This window comes from Cloeon dipterum, chromosome 4, assembly GCF_949628265.1.
Source record: "Cloeon dipterum chromosome 4, ieCloDipt1.1, whole genome shotgun sequence".
Classification (NCBI taxonomy): domain Eukaryota; kingdom Metazoa; phylum Arthropoda; class Insecta; order Ephemeroptera; family Baetidae; genus Cloeon; species Cloeon dipterum.
The window spans coordinates 18,128,438-18,147,035 of record NC_088789.1 but is presented as its reverse complement, the minus strand read 5'-3'; the positions used below and the strand labels follow the sequence as shown (position 1 = coordinate 18,147,035).

The window sequence follows — 18,598 nt, the reverse complement described above, 5'->3', positions numbered from 1 at the left end:
TCCATCTTGCGACCAAATAGCAATATTCACTTGCTCTAATTCTGTCGGCAAACCGGGTGCTCTGAGGCGAGGAGCAGCTGAGGCAGCAGAACCGAAGGTTGAACTCCGGCTCGAAGTGCTCGACAGATCAGAGTCCTTCGGTTTCGGTTGGGGTTTGATAAAGTTCGCTATATCAAGTTTGACCATTTTTTTATCAATAAATCTGAATTTCCCGCTATCAATATATACGAAAACTACTTTTTCGGAATAAATTATTGCTCATTACACTAAATCATATTTTAACATAAGCTCAGATGAAAATCAAATAATTTAAATCTGATAATTTTAGGAAAATTATAAGGACTAGGACGTGAGTTAGAATTTCTTACTCGACCCAATTCCCAGAACAAAAACTTATCCAGCAATTTCCATATTGTTTTTTCGCTTTTTATTGGTCCGCTTTACGAGCTGTGCTAGTCTGCTGATTAGATCAGAGTGGAGCAGAGCATTGTGGGAGCAACTCATCCGCAGCAACAAGGGCGGCGGCAGAGGAGCGGCAGATTCGCTGTCATAAATCACATTACCGCTCGACTGGCTTCATTGGTTGGTCCATAAATACAAATTAAATGCAAAGCCACCCTAGCCTCTCGTTGCCAGGGCATAAAATGACCTCTCAACCCGCCGGCGATAAATGTATGTTTGCGTTTGACCACATGCTGAGCGACTAAAGTTTATTACGCGCTGATTTATGTTATTGTTGCGCCGCTAAATTCTGACAATAATTCCTTATTTTCTCTGCGATGCCTGCAGCAGTCCGGCGGCGGTCCGCCCACTTTTTTCATTTCGGTTAATCTGTTTTGTTTGCTGCTGCTGTGTCGCGTATTCACGCACTGTACTTTTCTGGCCGAGTGCCCCGAGGACTGCTGCTGCTGTTGATGCTGGATTGCTTCCAGGCACAAACTGACCAATAAAGTTGGCGCAAAAAACGAACGCTCGAGATGACATGACTTTATTTGTGTTGTTTGCCTCGTATAAATTACAATCGCAACTCGGCGAGATGGAAAAAATCTGCGGCCAGCCATCCGTCACGCCGATATCAATTTCGTTATTAATCTTTCATTTACGCGCAATTTAATCGGGGAAAAGGGGAAGTTATATATGTGCATTGAGAACGCAGTAGATCCATTCACAAATCTATTTTATTCAAATTTCACGATTATACATATTTGTTCGCGATTTTGCCATCCCATAAATTACGGCTCATAAAATTGGAATTTGTTATCTTTTTCATAAACGGAGCGTTGCATACAAAACAATATTCATCTGAAAAACAACATAAATCAACAGAACGTTTTATTTTTACAATATTTCCAACGTTTGTATTTTCCGATCCGATCATAAGTCCTGATTATTATCCAGCTAATCTATCTCAAGCTGTCTCTTAATTTCTTTGTTATTGAATTAATATGTAACACAGACACCATTAACATTATAGTGAGAGTATATTGTATGCGCGCAGCTCTCGAGGGTGCGGACGGCGGCCATGTCAGCTGCGCCTTGCACCCCCCGCAAGTTTGGCTAGAATTCAGTTTTCATATGTACAAGAAGATCAATTGAGAGATTATACATTGATTATAATTTAAATGTCGTGATATTACCACTACTACAATAATTTTAATTAACCTCTTTTGCCTCCATAGTGTATGTGTATGCCTTTTCATTTAGTTTGCTGCCACATGAATTACACACGAATGAATCTTGTTCACATTAAAAAATTATCAATCTCAATGAATTTGCGCGGATTTCCGTCACCGTTCGTTGGAGTCGATCCCCGTGTGTGTCTGTTAAAGATAGAGAAATTCCAATATTCAATCTTCATTGCCGTTACAATAATATATAATATATATGCGATTTTAATTATACAATTCATCAATGACTAAGAATTCTTCTCGTTTATTGTGTGTGTGAGTTTGTTTGTCTGTGAATATATAAACAAGGCCTTAATCGTTGATTAGGAATTATTCTTATACATGTTCCTTCATTATTGTATTTGAATGAGCTGCGAGTGCACATTGTATGCTTTTTATACACGATTTCGTTCTGGTTCATATCTTTATGAGAAGCAAAGCAGTTTTCTCTGGTCATGCGAACAGGCACTCCTTTATAAATCTTTTGTATCATTTATTTGTAGCAGTTTTAAAAATCATCGTTGCTCAAGCGAGTGTTTTCTGCCACTTTTTGACAGGATTGGAGGAAGATTTCGTTTACGTTTTTTCAAATGAATGCGGATAACTTATTCAGGGGATGGGTCTATATAGGGAATGTTTTCTTTGGTTGGTGAAATTTCTCCCTAAAATGCTCCAAAATAAAATCATCAAGATTAGGGCATTGCGATAAACTCTAATCACTTTCGTCCGGTCGAAGTCTCTTCCTCGCGTCCAAAAACAAAACATCACATTCACTAAAGTGCATTTCGCGGCCCTCGTGTAAATTCTTAAGATAATTATTTTTGGTATCAAACTTTTGCGCGAGTCCACTATTTTCGGAATAAATAATATTTTGCACTAGTTTCTCGCACCAGCGTCCAGAAGCAGCAGTTCTGTCACCAAACAACTGAGTCTTTAATCAACGATGGCCGCCGCTCTGGCGGCCGCGGCGGCCGCCATGGCGCCACCGTCTATCCTCTGCTGTCAGAAAATCGAGTTGGAGTCTGCGGACGCGGCGGCCAGCAGTTCCTGCTGCTGGTGGTGGTGGTGACTGCTCAGGTGGCCGCCGGCCTCCGAGTCGTTGCGCAGGAGGGCGGCGGCGGCCACAGCCGCGGCCGCCGACCGTCTGACGGCGTCGCTTAGGATCTTGGCGCTGTGCTCCTGCGCCTTGGCGCGCAGACACGCGATGCTGTTGTTGCGGAACTGCTCGGGGTCGCCGAGCATCCCTGGCGGGCCCCCCATGCCTGCGGCCGAGCCTGACTGGTGGCCGGCCGGGGGCGGACTGCCCCCGCTGCTGCAGCTGAGCTCATCACTGCGGTCGCCGCCGCCCGTGCCCGAGCACGCCGACTCCGGACGGCCGAGGCTGTTGGGGCCGCCGTTGTTGCCGCCTCCGCCTCCGCCGCCGCCTCCGTCCTTGTTGGAGTCAGACTCCTCCGAGTTGAGAGTGCTCGCGGCCTCTATGGACTTGCGATGCATGCCTGCGGGATATGCGCGAGACAGAGAGACCTACATTAAATACACCATTCTCTTGTGTGGAATAAGTTGTGATTTTTGAGGGGTTTTTATGGCTGAGATACTTAGACGGCCAGATACTTTTCAGAGCTTATAATTTATAATAGAGTTTCAAATGAGCTTCTAAGCCACGTTGACTACATTTAAAGCAGTCTGAAACAACTGGAATTCACCCAAAACTTTTAACTATTCAGTTTTTCAAAATATAAATACGAAAAAAATGTGGCATTTATTTAAAACAATTTTATTCATTTATTGCTTTGTATTAGAATTTTAAAAATCGACTAAGAGAAATCTGAAATTCAAGATATAAGTTTTAAAAACATCTCAAAAATCTTTCTTAATTTTGATGTGAATATTTAAATAATATATCTGAATCAGCATCATAATCCGTCTAAATTTCACATCCCAGGATTCAACTCTCATTTTTAAAATTTGTGGCAAAAATCTCGCTAACGGCGTTGAGGGCTATAATTGTAGTGCTGAATTTATGCTAAAGAGGAAAGTAAATCTCTGGCAGAACTTAGAAAATTTTCCATTATCAACGCTCCGTTTTTAATCAAGAAACAGTTTGAATTAATATTGTAATACTGTCCCCATCAAATAATGGAAAAATTTCTGATTTTATTTAAATTTATTTGCTCTTTAGTATATTTAGATTTATTTTAATTCTCAAAAATGCGAGTGTGAATTTAATTAGTACATGATTTATTGGTGACAAGTAAGAATATTTAGGTTTCTAGGGTCTGGAAAAAATAAATAATTACCAAGTAGCCAGGGCGCAACGCATTCGTTTTCTTTGGCGCTTTTCAGGATGGTCTCTGGCAAGGGTAGCGAATGCCTGACCATAGCTCCGTACAGTCCGTATTCAGCCATTATTGTGCTCCTTCCCCAGCATTTCTCCGTTTTGCGCCACTTCGCTCTCCGGTTTTGGAACCAGACCTACAACAGAACAAGAGAAAATTTTGAGAGTTGCTATTTAAATTATATGTACATTGATAATTAAACACTACATAAGATAAATTAAATTCAACATAATAGATAACAGCTTCGATGTTATCCGATTATTACGGTGTTTTATTTCACTCTGCATTGTAACTTGCAACAATTACAATCCTTGTAGCATTTTTACTGTTTTATTGGTTTTATTTGTGTACTCGCTAACATTCATAGCGATTATTTGACAAATCCAGTCTTCACTGCTGGAGGCGTAAGCCGCTAATTCAGCAGCAGGATTGCTAATTGCGGACTATTTTGAGTTTTCGGACGAGCAAATTAGTGCGACCGGGATGCTCATTAGGAGTGCGAATCTGCGTGAAACAGGAGATTCTGTGCGTGCTGCTGCTGTGCGCATTTCTGACGCTACACCACCTCGTCTGGTGCTGTGAGTAATTGGGAAGCGGCAGCGGCGGTATGCAAATGAGCCGTAATTCAATAAGCTATCAGCGCTTCGGCGGCGGCGTTGGCGGCGGCAGTGGTGGAGGCAGCTGCTCGCTCTCTCGATGAGTTATTTGACACCGTTCGTGCCAATTGATTAATTGAAATGGCTGCGCTTTATTAAACCTCCCTAGACTTGTGAACTATGCGCGCGTCCAAAGGGTTGCACCGCAGCAGACGACGAATTCCCTCTGCTCTCGCACCCGCTCGCTCGCCCGCTCGATCTCACGGCAGTTAATTTCACGCATTCCTCGACGCCAAGACTGGTTCGACCAACGACTCGTGAATTCTAATTCGCGTGTGATTCTCATTAATCATTCATTTGGATGCGCGTGTCTCGGGCGCCTAACTTGCTTGGAATTAATGTTTTTGTGCGCAGATTTCCCATCGTTCAAACGTTCTGAGCAGATCATACCCAAATTATTTTAACATGAAAAGTTTAATATTTTAATTCTTGCTTTTAATTCAATTAAAAATTACTATAGGCATCGTTTAGAATTCGGTATTTGGTTTAGAGAATATTTTAACTTATTTGTTTATTAATTTTTAATTCAATCAATTCAATATATTTGATATATCCTATAATGTAAGAAAAATACAATCTCAAAATCTACAACTCGTCATTGGATTAATGTTCATGTAAGGAAATAAATATGTTGCATTCGTCAATATGTTAAAGGATTTTTTAATCTAATTGTTATATTTGAGTTAGTTCGATTTGTATATGTTTAAAAATAAGAAGCCATAAGGATCGGGAACTCAAGTAGATGTTACTCTCTTTTTTTCTAAATATGAAATGAACTGACTGATTTTTCCAAATGATTCTTTATGTGATTTCTTTTGGATGCGGGAATATGTACGAATGGAGTGAGAATGCCCTACTAACAAGCAATACCATATTTTAATCTAAATCTATGAATTTAATGCCAAATTTAGCTGAAGTTAGTTGGAAAAATGTCCCTCTTTGTATACGAAATAACTCCCATCAAGACTCACTTCATATTTTTGACTATGCGTTCTCCGAGTGTAGTTAAATTTTCAGAACATTCTAGATAAATATAGTATCATTTTTTAATTCGGTTCAGTTCAAGCGGATCAATTCAGCATAATCATTAGTTTTTATGATAAATGGTTGGTTACAGTTAGTTCAAAGTACATGAGAGAATCACACTAATCCACCGCTGGCAAATCGCAAAGAGGCAGCAGGAAAGCAAACGCCCGTGCTGGACTGACTAATGAAGTGCGCGCGGGGAGGCTCATTAAAAAAGTAAACCAGCCGATGTGTCGTTTTTGCGGCACGCGCCCGCTCTTGCATATTATTCCATCGGGCGCATCGCTATTGTGTATCAAGGCGATCATTATCAGTGCCATTATCTCGGCCCCCGCTGCGAGCGAAAACTCGGCCCTTGCGCGTCTAATTCGGTAATCACTGCTGCAGTGGTCGCGACCAGTTTGCAGCAACGCGCAGCGTCGGCGCGTGCCTCTTCCCCGCAGGCGATTTTTTTCTGCCACAACGGATATGATCATGGGAAAATTATATATTTGCGTGTATTAGTTGACGATAGGATGATCCTAGCTTGAAATTTTTGTTATTAACATGAAAATAGTTCAAATGAGTGATTGCTAAAAGTCTTAATTTGGTTCTATAATTATTAAAACGAAAGAAAAATCAATCAGATCTAGCATTTTCCAAAGGTTTTCTTTAATTAAACTTAAAATTCCCGGAAAACCCAAAGATGGAATTGAAAGAAAAATTTTGCACATCACTTCAGAAGAATAAAATCATAGATGGCTATTAGTAAAATTTTATTATAGTTCTTAAGTAGATCAAATGAAAAGGAAAACAATTGAAATTATTTCATCAGAACTAGAGACCTAGCAAATCGAATCTTAATAATTGCGCATGTTCTAAATAGCATTAAGAATTTCGTTTTAAATCTGGAAAAGATTTAATAATATATAGTAAAATAATTTGGAATTTTATCTGGCAAGAAACGACTGGTTATTGATTGCGTTAATTTCCAATCATCTATGCATTTATATTTAGAACTTCATTAGCAAGAGGGGCTTTTTATCTCTTTTCTCCTAAAAATCAAATATAATATGAAGAAATTTTGTCAAATATTGAGTAAAAACAGAGTAATTAAGTTAGTCATCCATTACGGTCTTATAAGTATAAAGATTTTTTCATTACCCTTTTCCAAACTTTTCTAGGAAAATTGTGCAAAATAGTAAAATGTAGGATCAAAACTTGTCTTTAAGTCACTTTTTATGTTTCTGGTTCATATATCAACAAACAAATGAACAAGCGGCTTCCATCTTTTCTTCAATTGTCAGAGCTAAAAAGTTGTTAAATTTAGCAATCTCTCCTGTAGCCTCCTTATGGTATTGAGTCAATGAAGAATTATCTCTCTCGAAACGATTTAAATATCCTTGAAAGTACTATATAAATCTAGATTCTTTCAAAAACGCTTTTGGTTTATATTACAGGCGGGAAAAGTATCCTAATTTACAAATAGATTTGAAATTTCAACAGCAAATTGAGGTAAAACTTTCTCGTGACCAATAACAATGATGCTAAGAATATAATTATTTATTAGACTATCCAACGGCGTACAACTATGAGTATATTTTTTATAAGAGGCAGCTTTGATAGCACAGATGTTAATTGTGAATCTTAAGAAATTAAGAAAAAAAGCTGCATTCTAAGTTGAAATATTAGTAGCCAAGGTAAATATCCATTTCCATATAGATTCGTCATTAAAAAATTTATTATAATTGAATCTATCAAATTTTGTGACGTCGAATTTTTTGGAGGGAATCAACGCATTCCGCAATGGAGTTGCATTAATCAATTGCTGCAGTTTCCCTCAGGGAGTGTAATTGAGTGACAGCCCTGCATATAGCCAGCTCTCTGGGATGAAGCAGATGAGTGGTATAGATTTACAAGCAGCCTCATGCTGTTTTTCACACCTCGGCAACAAAAGCTCGTGTGCGCGAGCTTGTCCTCTAATATGCTAAATAAAATCGCAGATCCACGCACTGCTGCTTTTCTCTCATCGTTGGCGTGTCGTAGTGCACGCGAAAAATAGAATTTCATACCCTTTTCTCGGTGCACAGAGCGCGCACAAAAAGAAGGGCAGGCACGCTGCTGCCGCTCGTCGCGTCGTTCACGCTCGCATGTGCATACTTTAATTTCAAACGCACACATAATCCGCGCAAGTGCCAAGTTCGTCCTCTTGAGCATAACATTTTCACAATTAAGCTTGATGATATGAGACCGTGGGGGATTTTTCAAAACTCTTGTATATGCGCGTAGGATGTTGGAAAAAAATAACGCGCGCGTCTCAATGACACAGCGAGAATATAATTCTATGAAAAACACAACAACTGCGGAGTGGCCGTCGACAAATGAATTCCTGGAACTTTCAAAACAATGGACCCAAAGAAAACTCTAGTTTAAAACAATGCTTTGTTACAAAAACCCTCAGCGGTGATTGAGGAAACGCCTTTTGCGAACAACACTGACCTAAAGTATAAGGAGAGTAAAGCTTTACTCTCCTTAACCTAAGGTTTGTACTTAAGTAATTGTTTTATTTATTTATTCCAGAAAAGTGCATGTAAATTGCATTCTGTCTTAAAAGGGGAAAAAGAATGACTTACGAAATGCAGCATGTTTTGCTTATCATTTATCCAAATAAAGAAACTTGTGATTTTTGGCCAAAAAAAAATGTAAATTTGCATCTCTCTTGGATGGAATCTAAGGCGTGTAAAATTGTTGGTATTTCCACGGTTATCAGAGCACAGCACTAAGTGTCCCTCTTGTTGTAATTTAGGTATTACTTTAATAGAAATGATTGTGACTTACTAAATTATTAAACAAAGAAGAAATACATACACACAAAGGTTAAAATTTACATTTAAGAAACCAAATGGCTCTACTCTGTGTGGAAAATTAAATTTTGATGGTCAGCCATTGGGAAAATTTCTCATCATACTATAATTTTCTTTTTATCGTTCATATTACATTAGAATTTTTTTAAAGCAGCGATAAAAACAAAACACCGAGCAAAAAAGACAAACTTTAATGAGAAACAAAATCTACAAAAATTATGAATCATAAAGAGGTCAACTTTCATATCATGCATCATTGTTCTTGATTTTTGATTTTATTTTATTAAATTAAAAATTTCCTGCGTAATTTTTGTCACCATGCAATATTTTAAAATTAATATTGCAAAAGTAATAATTTTCCCACACGGTCACAACCCCCACTTAAATCATCCGCTTTCTCTCGCCAATCCCAAATATTCCCAGGACTCCCCGAGGACCGATCGGACAGTGTGTCGCTCGACGCGCAAGAGCAATAAAATTATGTTAACAACAAATCATAACCATCGTTGGGTGACGCCGGAGATTAAATGTAGTGTAAATACGCGCGCGTGGAGCGTCGAAAAAGCACTTGGCGCGAACATTTGCATCTGACTTTGCGTGATGTTTCTTTTTATTGTGTCGGGAGAGCTGCTGGGAGTTAATCAAGTTAGCGGCGGCAAATAAATGATGCCGGGGGCAATTCGATTATTAAAAACATTACGCGGGCACAATGCAGGGGTGAAGTGGGGTGAGCAAGGGGCCGTCGAGCGCCAGCGACACGAGAGACGATTTATTTATTGACAGGACCACACACCCACCAGTCACAAGCAGACTCGCTCTTTTCCGATACTGCGGCTGCTGCTCCATCCATCGCAGCCAGCAAATTCAATTATGAGAAATCAATTGTGTATATTTTCTACGATGTTATTTCATATTCGGCTCCGTAAAATGATAATTTTCTTATGCTTGTCTCCAGTGAAAATTGAAAAAACTGTGCGCTTTGTAAAACTATAACTTGATCTGTGTGATTGTTTTTCACCTAGAGTGATCTGCTGTATAAAATCAACAGAAAATATGTGTTGCATTTTTTCATATATTATAAATAATGTCTTAACGAATATAACGAATATTTTGTTTAATTTTTGCAGAACTTATAAAAATTAATATATTTGAATTTTGTGGTTTAAAACGAAATGAGCAAAATTTAAATATGGCAGAAAATCTGTGCTAAAAATGATTTTAGCTCTATTTTAATAAATTATGTTTTCTACAAGATAGTTTTGACTAGACCTGATCCGCCATATGCGCAGACCATTAGGCTGCTCAATTATAAAATATACAAACACAAATAATGAAAAAACTAAAAATAAATATAAGTTTACCCGCACACCTATTTGTATTGTTTTGTAGTCAATTTAATTTGTGAAAAAAGGTTATTCTCACGTGTTTAAATCATATTTGAAATCAATCGTCATAATTACCAAATACCTCGTGTAACTCTTAAATTTCTTATGTCTTAAAATCCAATCAGGCTGTTACGTCTTTCCATCTAATTTCAATAAGTGTAAAATACTCATATTAACCTTTGAATAATCCACTTTTACGAGAGTCATTACGTGCAAATCCACTTACAAGTTCATTAAGATTGCGTGCGTGCGCTCCGGTTTTTTTTTCAATTTTCGCTGGGGATAGAACGCAAATGGTGTAAAACTAGCAGCAGATCGAAAGGAACGGCCGAGCGAGCGCCGACGTTTACAAGTTAATTCAATAAAAAGAGCCATAAATTGCCTGGCGAGCGCTTCATAGGCTCGATTGCGGCCGGCTCACTTTTATGGCTGCAGCCGCGCGCGCCCAGCCCGTGTTTGCCGAGTAATTGAGATTCATAGCCTGATTTACTCCTGGCACAACCAATGTGCTGCAACCCGCCGGGCACGCGCGCACACCATCCATTCGTGCTCTTTGCTTCCATTTGAGTATAGTGTTAACATGGTCATTTGTGTTCAGCGAATTGAATGGGATTCTAGATTTGAATGTTAAATAAATAGATAAAATTTAGTAAACTTTCAGAAAATAGTGAGAGCGGTATGAAGCAGAGGGAAAACAATTAGGATTGAGTTTCAAAGATCTCTTTATTAATTATTTTTTCACTTAAATAGTTAACTGATCAAATCTTGTTTCGAGCTTCAGTCGAGGAGTTCATTACTTAATCTAAAAATTAGACCAGTTCAATCAAATCGACTCTTAATATATTTTATGTGGTTTAAGAATTAGCCTTTGATTAAATGATTTGAAATCGTATTATAAATTTAACATAACTCTTTGAAGTAGTTAAAATTTGAGCGATTGGATCTAGTTGATGTGACTTTTTGATTTGCGGTCAGTAAAATTCAATAATTTCAATTCTTTCTGAATCAGAATAATTTATAACATTTTTTTGTCTCATACAGAGAATGAATCTGTCTCACAATTTAATAATTTGATCCATATAGTCCAAAAATGCAAATATACATACAACGTTTTTTATTTCACAAATAAAAAAGTTAAGCGTTTCAAAAACGGCTTGTTTGTCCGTTGACGTCTCCAAAGCTCACAATTAACGATAACTCATTGTAAATAGATTTAAAATTTTCTTGTTCTTGAGTGATTACCTAATGATTTACTTTCTGAACTCGCGTTTGATCACTTTTGAGAAAGTATGACACACACCTCCTTTACTATGCGCACGGTTGTTCATATTTTTATTTGCCTTTTCATAATTTAATATTCCATTATGGATATGTGACGCAGTTATGAGCTTGTGGGCTTTTATGAATATGTGACACTCACCAAATAATAATGCGAGTCGATTACTCAATCTAATAAAGCGCACCCATTGCATCCGTCGTCAATAGAGCGAGAGGGCGAGCGGCATTCCAACTGGTGCTAATAAACGCGTTCAGCAGCTCCCGAAATTAATACATCCGTGAAATGATTAATTATAATCCGACACGTCCCCGCGGAACGCATATATGCAGCAAGTGCATCATCTCATCTCTGAATTGCTGCATTACCTCTCCAGCCGGAATTCAATTAACAATTCGAGCCGCAAGTATGATTTTCAATAGATTATCGTTTGGCAGTGAAACAAGTCCCCAAACAGCTAACGCGAGGGTCTGGCCGGACTCACCCCCGCGGGAGTTAATCTGCCGCATGCGTGCTCGTCCAGAGAGAGTGTGTGTGTGTGGCGCAATGAATACATACAAAAAGATAATAATGTATAATGCGACGAGGGAATCAAGTGAAAAGCACGCGCACGTGGTCACCCCTGCGAGCCGAGTGACCGACCCCTCCGGGGGATGCTGCTCGCCGAGGGTGCGACAGAAGGCTGCAAGTTACAACTCATCAACGAGGGTATTTAAACCTCGCACTCGATTCGATTGATCTCTTTAGCTGGATGTATTAAAAGAAATTAGGAGCAACAAACCGCTCCTCTGAGGATTCGAGCGAGCCGTGCACCGATTTGCTTGACTGACGACCAGTGCGGAACGGCCTTTTTTATTCTCTATAATCAAGGCAGGATCGAGCGTTTTTTCGAACGCCATTCGCAAACTCTCGCGTATAAGTGGGTACAAGTGAAGTCACTACACCAGAGGCAAATATTTTGCTGTGATTGCCAATTAATGAAATTAAAAAATATTTTTTTGTACATTTTTAAGGATTTTCCCACATCATTTTTTATACCTTAGTATAGAAACTATCAACTACTGATTTCATCAATGAAATTGATTAAACTGTCATACGCTTCACCCGAAATTGGGGTGTCTGAAATCGTAAATCATGTGGAAAATTTCGTCTCAAAAATATCAAACGACCACCTCGGAATGACTGAATTTTTTATAAATATATTCTTTGGTAGAGTTTCCGTAAGTGGGAAAGGAGATCTGATTTAATTCTCTTATTGCAAACTTGAATCTTCGTTGTATATTTCATTACATATAATTTATTACTAGTTATCAAATAAAGGTAAAAATTGTTTAAATAAACTTAATTTTAGGATTCTCTGCTTGAAATTATGGCTGCATTAAGGTTAAAACAAATTATTAGGGATTTTTAAATCTACCGCATAATATTATAGTTGAAGCTCTCAAAACCATCAATTTTTATAGAAATGATTGATTCTATATTATAGAATTTTCAGGCAATTGCCTTTATTAATGATTGGATTCCATTAATATTATATGTATTAAGCTCGTTAAAACAAACCTTTGCCGCATAAATTTGACATATTGGCATCATGAATGGTCCCAAAATTTTTTGTCCTGCTTAAATTGTAAACGTTTAATAACAGTTGGACGCTTCCTGCGTACACGGACGTGGAATGTTCATTTCCTCGGAAGGCTAACAGAGTAAACAGCTCTTACATTATTAAAATTGTTATTATTCCTTGGTGAACAAAACGCCCACCGGCGTGTGCTTTTTGATGACGACACCGGTGCCGTTGGTTGGTCGGCCGCGACGAGCTCTCGGAAGCAGAGCACACAGCGCATAAAAACAACCCACTTTTATTGTGCTCCGCAGCGCACCGGCACACTTATAAAAATTGTCACTAAAAATTATTACTTTTTCGTAAGAACTGCTTCACGTGCAGCGCAGCCGAGTCACAATTACTTTTATTTTACGCCTCTCGAGCGAATCGCAAATTGTGCACCGCAAGTTTTTGCATTAAAAGGAGATTTTCCCGCCAGCGTGGGGCCCAACACGGCGAGAAACAGAGGGAGCACCAAAAATGGCTGCGCTGAGTGTCCTTCGCTCGCTCTCTCGTTTTGTTCTTTCGCAGGGCTGAATTTTGCACGAGGCGAAATTGCGTGCGCGCCGCGTCTGGGTGCGTGCTGTACGTTTTAATTTTTCATTCTCGACAACGAGAGGCGCGAAGAGCGAGAATAAGAGAGAGGGAAAAATCTGCGAGTTTCGCAACGAGGGACAATGGCGTTCGCGGAAGTAATTAGGATGGATCTCGAGTGTGCTGCGCGCTGCATCTCAAGCATTGCAACACGCGCGGCCATTGCCTTTCAAAACGCAAACAAGCGGAGACCACTCGAGTGTCGCGGGGTTTAGTGCACTCTGTGAGAAGGCAACGCCGCTCTGAATTATTGGACAATGTTTATTTATCAAGTAGTGCATTCGTCCTTTCAATTATTATTATCAGCATCTTGTGACGTACAATTCACTCTTCCTTCATTGGTTTAAGACATTACATCTGAACCGTGCGTGTTTAACAGGATAAATTTTTGTCCTACATGTATAAAAAACTTAAAAATTCATTGTTTGGTTTTATATGAGCTTGGTTATTTATCTTATAATGCGGCATTTATTTAAGTGATGCCCACAAAAAGTGGATGATTTTTTATCGGTCACCTCTTTCGAGATTGGCACTCCATGATATCGAACAACTTGCGAAAATGACATCGCAAACGAATGACATGATGGGTGCACTGGCTTCTTTGGAGGAAGCTTAATCCAGAAAAGGACCAGCTCAAGTTTCTACCCCCGCACCAGGATCATTTATTAATAAAACGCTATTCATTCGTATCGTGAAATTAATTCACACATGCTGGAAAGGTGCTATACAGCAAGTTAACGACGAGTTGGAAAGCTTTTGCGACCCTCCCAAAAAATCCGAATGGAATATTCATTACAAAATGCAAGAGAGTCAAACGAAGGCGCAAATCAGCCACCACACTCTACCCCCAAACATCGCTCGGATTCTTAAAATGCAACGTGTACGCAAAATATGCAAGCCAACGACTTGGTAACCATCACTTTGAGCCTTCCAATTTCAATTGACATTACTAAAAACAGCCGCGTTTTTGTGCACATTACACATCCATTTAAATTAGAGCCAACACCGAATTCGCTATTGACTTAGCATCTTTTCAGCTTGTGTGTTGTACTTCACGGGACAAAACTTCTATCGTTTCCAGCAAAGCAGTAAATATGGCAAAAGAACTTCACAGCGCAGCCTTTTGCTTGTTCCCATACTCTAGACACGCATTCATGTTATATTGTGTGCAAATAAGTTATTTGCCCGAATGATGGCGGAAGTAGCAGTTTACTTGAAAAATTATTATCTCATACCACTTATCATTGTTATATTAGTATTTTTATCCTTAACTATTAACCAAAATTAATATTCAGTTCAAATATTTAAGTATTAAAATAGCATTGAAATTTTGATATTAATACGCTCGAAGACCCTAAATACAAGAACAGAAACGCCGAGGGTGCGCAAATTTGCATTCAGCAAAAACCGCGACGCCATTTTCTTGTTGACAGACGGCGTGCGTGCAAATTTCGCACCCTTTTAAAAAACAACGCCGCGAGTTGCCACTCATTCTGCCCACTCGGAATAATTCACGAAATACAAGCAGACCCGAATTTCCACTTCCAAAAAACTCTCACAGCTCATTGTCAGCTAAGTGGTCCAAATCCGAGTGCAAACACACTGTCGAGTGGGAAAATCGAAGAGATTCTGGCCTCATCCATTATTGTCAAATTAGATGGGAGAGCAGACGGATCACAGGTATTTTGTTGGGATGGTTTTCTTTCTTTGAAAAATGCCCTCTTGTGCGGGTCAACAGAAGATGACTCAGCGAAGGGACTGAGTCAAGTGTTTTGCCACTTAAGATGTTTTGTGTCAAATTCTAGAGACCTGACGTGGGAAAAACTGTTGCAAATAGCTTAAGTATAAAATTAATTTAACAAGAAGAAATTATCTAAGATATTGTGATGCTTCTCAAAGTGTGGTAATTAGTTTATTGGTTTTAGTTGCTATTTCTGCATCATATAAAAATATTGTGAAAACAATTAATTGAGATTATTAGCTTGCAGTAATACACTTTAATATATTTTTATCATTAATTGAAATAAATGGATTTATAAGAAATTACTATTTTTACTAAGAAATGTATCTGCAATCTTAACTGCTAAGGTTAAATATATTTAATGCAGACTGCTCTAAACATTACATTTTAATGCAGCCAAAGGCATATATGATTTATTTCTTAGTTCGCGTTAAATCCTACTTAATTAAGATAAATCCAATATATATGATATCACATTATAAGTAAACTATAATTTTTCAAATACATCTAAATGCCATAGAAAAGTCAAACAATGCTGCGTGTCAACAGCCCCATCGCAACTTGACGAGGGACTCGATTTGAAGCATTTCAAGTGGTCCAGGGCAAAAGAGTGTTATTATTTTTCTTATTAGTGGCCCGTCTGCAGCCATTGTTGAAATGTGATGACTAATTCCCCATAAGCAGCGGATTTGTAAGGCGATCGCGCTTGTTGGCAATTCTTACAACAGAGTGCGGCTGCAGCGGGCGAGGACGAGGAAAGGTGTTATTTTGATAGAGCCTTTGACCCAGCCAGTTTTTCGGCCGTCCTTTTGTTCACACCACGCATAATTGGGAGGGGTTGCTCGCTCTCCGCGGCCCTGGCTGTCATTAATAGCTGGTGATTTAACGCATATTATATAGCAGCCAACGCACATCTCCAACTGCCAGAGGCAAGACGGGAAAATATATAATTGCTGGCCTGTCGATCACAAAATTTCGGGTCGTGCGGCCCAGCCCTTCTGAGCACTCCCCCGGTACGTGCGTCTTTGTTAGTTTTAGCGTGACTGGCTAACGGAGAGTCAATTCAATCGCTTATTTCCTCTTTTACAGTCGCTGTTTAAATCAGTGGAGTTATATTTGCTGCATTTGACAGTTGAATTAGTTCTCTGCAATGGTTTTAGTTGAACATTTAAATATACTTTATCAGTTATCAGATTAACTGAATTATATAGTAAGAATATATGCACATCAAGTGCGTCCAACTTACATCATAATTTCAAATCTGCTTTAATGTGTTTCAAATCCTCTTAAAGATTAATCAGATTGTAATAATTGGATCGGTGGTTGAAAAAAGATAAAATTGAATCCAAATTTGAGAAATAATATCGTTTAGATCTATGGAGTTAAAAGGAAGCGATGGAGGCGATTTTGTTTTGTGTTTGCAGTAAAATTCTGGTCAGTCATTGAAGGCGTATAAAAATTGTAGATCCAATCAAAAGAATGTTGTGAGAAAATTGTTTTCAGGAAAAATTATCAAATATAGTGATTGTCCTAACTACAAAATTAGTATGATTTGAAAGAAAAGTTTTTAAATCGTACTTATAAAGGAAATCAGTTTTATCAGCTTTTCTGTGTCCTGCTCAATTCTAAAATTTTATCATTGATTATAGAAATAAACGGTGTGAGAAGTATCATATTTTGAAATGTTCAGCAAAAATAATTAGTTTAAGAGAAGCAGCAAAGAGTTGTACATACAAATTGATTTGGAAGATTGTAGGCGTAGTGTACGTATGACACTCATATTTGCGTATTATAAATAAATTCATTCAATCATTATAAAAATAATATAGTATTTGATGACAATAAACAGCAGTAACACAAATTTATGGATTCTTCACTTGTATAGAAACAACTTGTTTAGCAAAATATTTTCCTCTTGTATTGAAAAAATTTCCATCGCATTTTGCAATGGCTGAAGCATTAGAGCGCTAAAGGCGCTTGTTTTCCTTTAATCTCGTTTGCTGCTGCATAATTTGAGCCAGTAAAATGTCTCCTTTTGAGCGTCAGGCGCGTCTTGGCAAGCGAAAAAACGGCGTAGAAAATGTCGCCGACGCTCCAGTAGCAGCTATTTCGCCAGAATGGAGATATAAAAAGTAAGCGCGCGCGAGCGAGCGAGTGAGTCTACAAATTTATTCAGATCGTTGATGCCGCCGCTGTGTGTGAGCACAAGAAGAAGCTGCCGGGTCGTAAAAAATGTTGTAAGGAGCTCTTACACTAACTTCGCTCCGCAGACATAAAGCGCACTAATAGCTACATTGAATAATAAAAAGATACAATAAATTCAGCGCCGTAAAGAGCAGGCGAATAACTTTCATCTCGGCGGAAAATTGTGAATTTTTTAAGCTGCAGGAGTAATGTTGCGTGAAAATTGTGGGGAAATGGAAAAAAACGGGGCCATTAATGGACGAAATCGCATCTTCAACCAACTCACAAGACAAACTTTTTGAATCCAAAAAGAATTTCTTTAATGCACTATGTCAGCATGCATTCAGCACAAAAGAGAAAATAATTATACACAAGAACAATTTGACAAGAAACAAGGAATGATCTTTTGATAAAAGAAACTAAAGGAAAAATTAATATAAAGTTTTTTACACTTACGGAAAATTGTTTGAGAATATGAGCATCTCATTTTCTGATTCATATTTTGTCACGTTATTATACCAGCTCAGTTCATATGCAGTCATAGAATAGGCATTTTGCTCCTTAACTTTCAATGATTCTTTGGGATAAGAATATTAGACGGGGGTTTGACGAGGCAAACAATATTTTAGACTGTTACTAACCACTGACGCTTCAATGGTTAATTTCATCATTAAAGTAACTTTTTGAATTTCGCCAGAACCATACCAGTTTCCAACCAGCAATATTTTAAATTTGTTGCCTGAAAAAAAATAAATTCGTGGAAAATATTTGAGTTTTCAAAAGCTGTAAATGAATCAAGCTTCACAAGCAATTTATATGGTTTGGACAGATATTTAAGCTATTCTGCATAATGAAGTTAATTTTAAGGGTGGTTTTCTAGAGAGTATTTAGTTTCAAAAAAAGTTGAAGGTCTGAAATTCCCAACCCGATGAGAGATTTTCAGAGGAGCAATGACCTCATGAGTATCGATTGTTCGAAAAAAGGCAAAATTGCATTACGATTTGTCATCGCATCTTCAGTTCACAGCAGGAGATTTTATTTCCGACGCAGAAGAGCGAGGAAGCCGAGTTGCTGTTGCCGAGAGTAGGAGGGAAAAACAGCGTCGGCACACGGTGCGATTGCTGGGATCTGAGACAACGTAATTAGGAGGAAAGCGTGATTGGCTGTCAGGAAATTTCGTTTCGAAAAGTGGCTCGGCTGGTGGTGGCTGCAAATACGAGGAGCGAGCGCAGCCTCTCTGCTGCTGCTAATATGGCTGCTCTCGCGACTGATCGATTCGCCTGACGT

At 38.5% G+C, this 18,598-nt stretch overlaps 1 protein-coding gene across 3 annotated transcripts in view; it reads right to left on the bottom strand.

Moving 5' to 3' along the window:
- Positions 1–1,160: 1,160 nt before the first annotated feature.
- LOC135943146 (visual system homeobox 2-like) overlaps positions 1,161–18,598 on the bottom strand; it is a 63,607-nt gene continuing 46,169 nt past the window's right edge. For 2 of the 3 annotated variants that reach the window (XM_065489569.1, XM_065489567.1), the window contains exons 6-7: positions 3,965–4,139; positions 1,161–3,172 (exon numbers count right to left, since the gene is read on the bottom strand). In XM_065489569.1, the coding sequence (XP_065345641.1) occupies positions 2,670–3,172; positions 3,965–4,139 (678 nt within the window). In that variant the 3' untranslated portion in view covers positions 1,161–2,669. The remainder of the gene's footprint in view (positions 3,173–3,964; positions 4,140–18,598) is intronic. The other variant, XM_065489568.1, reaches the window with a different exon arrangement.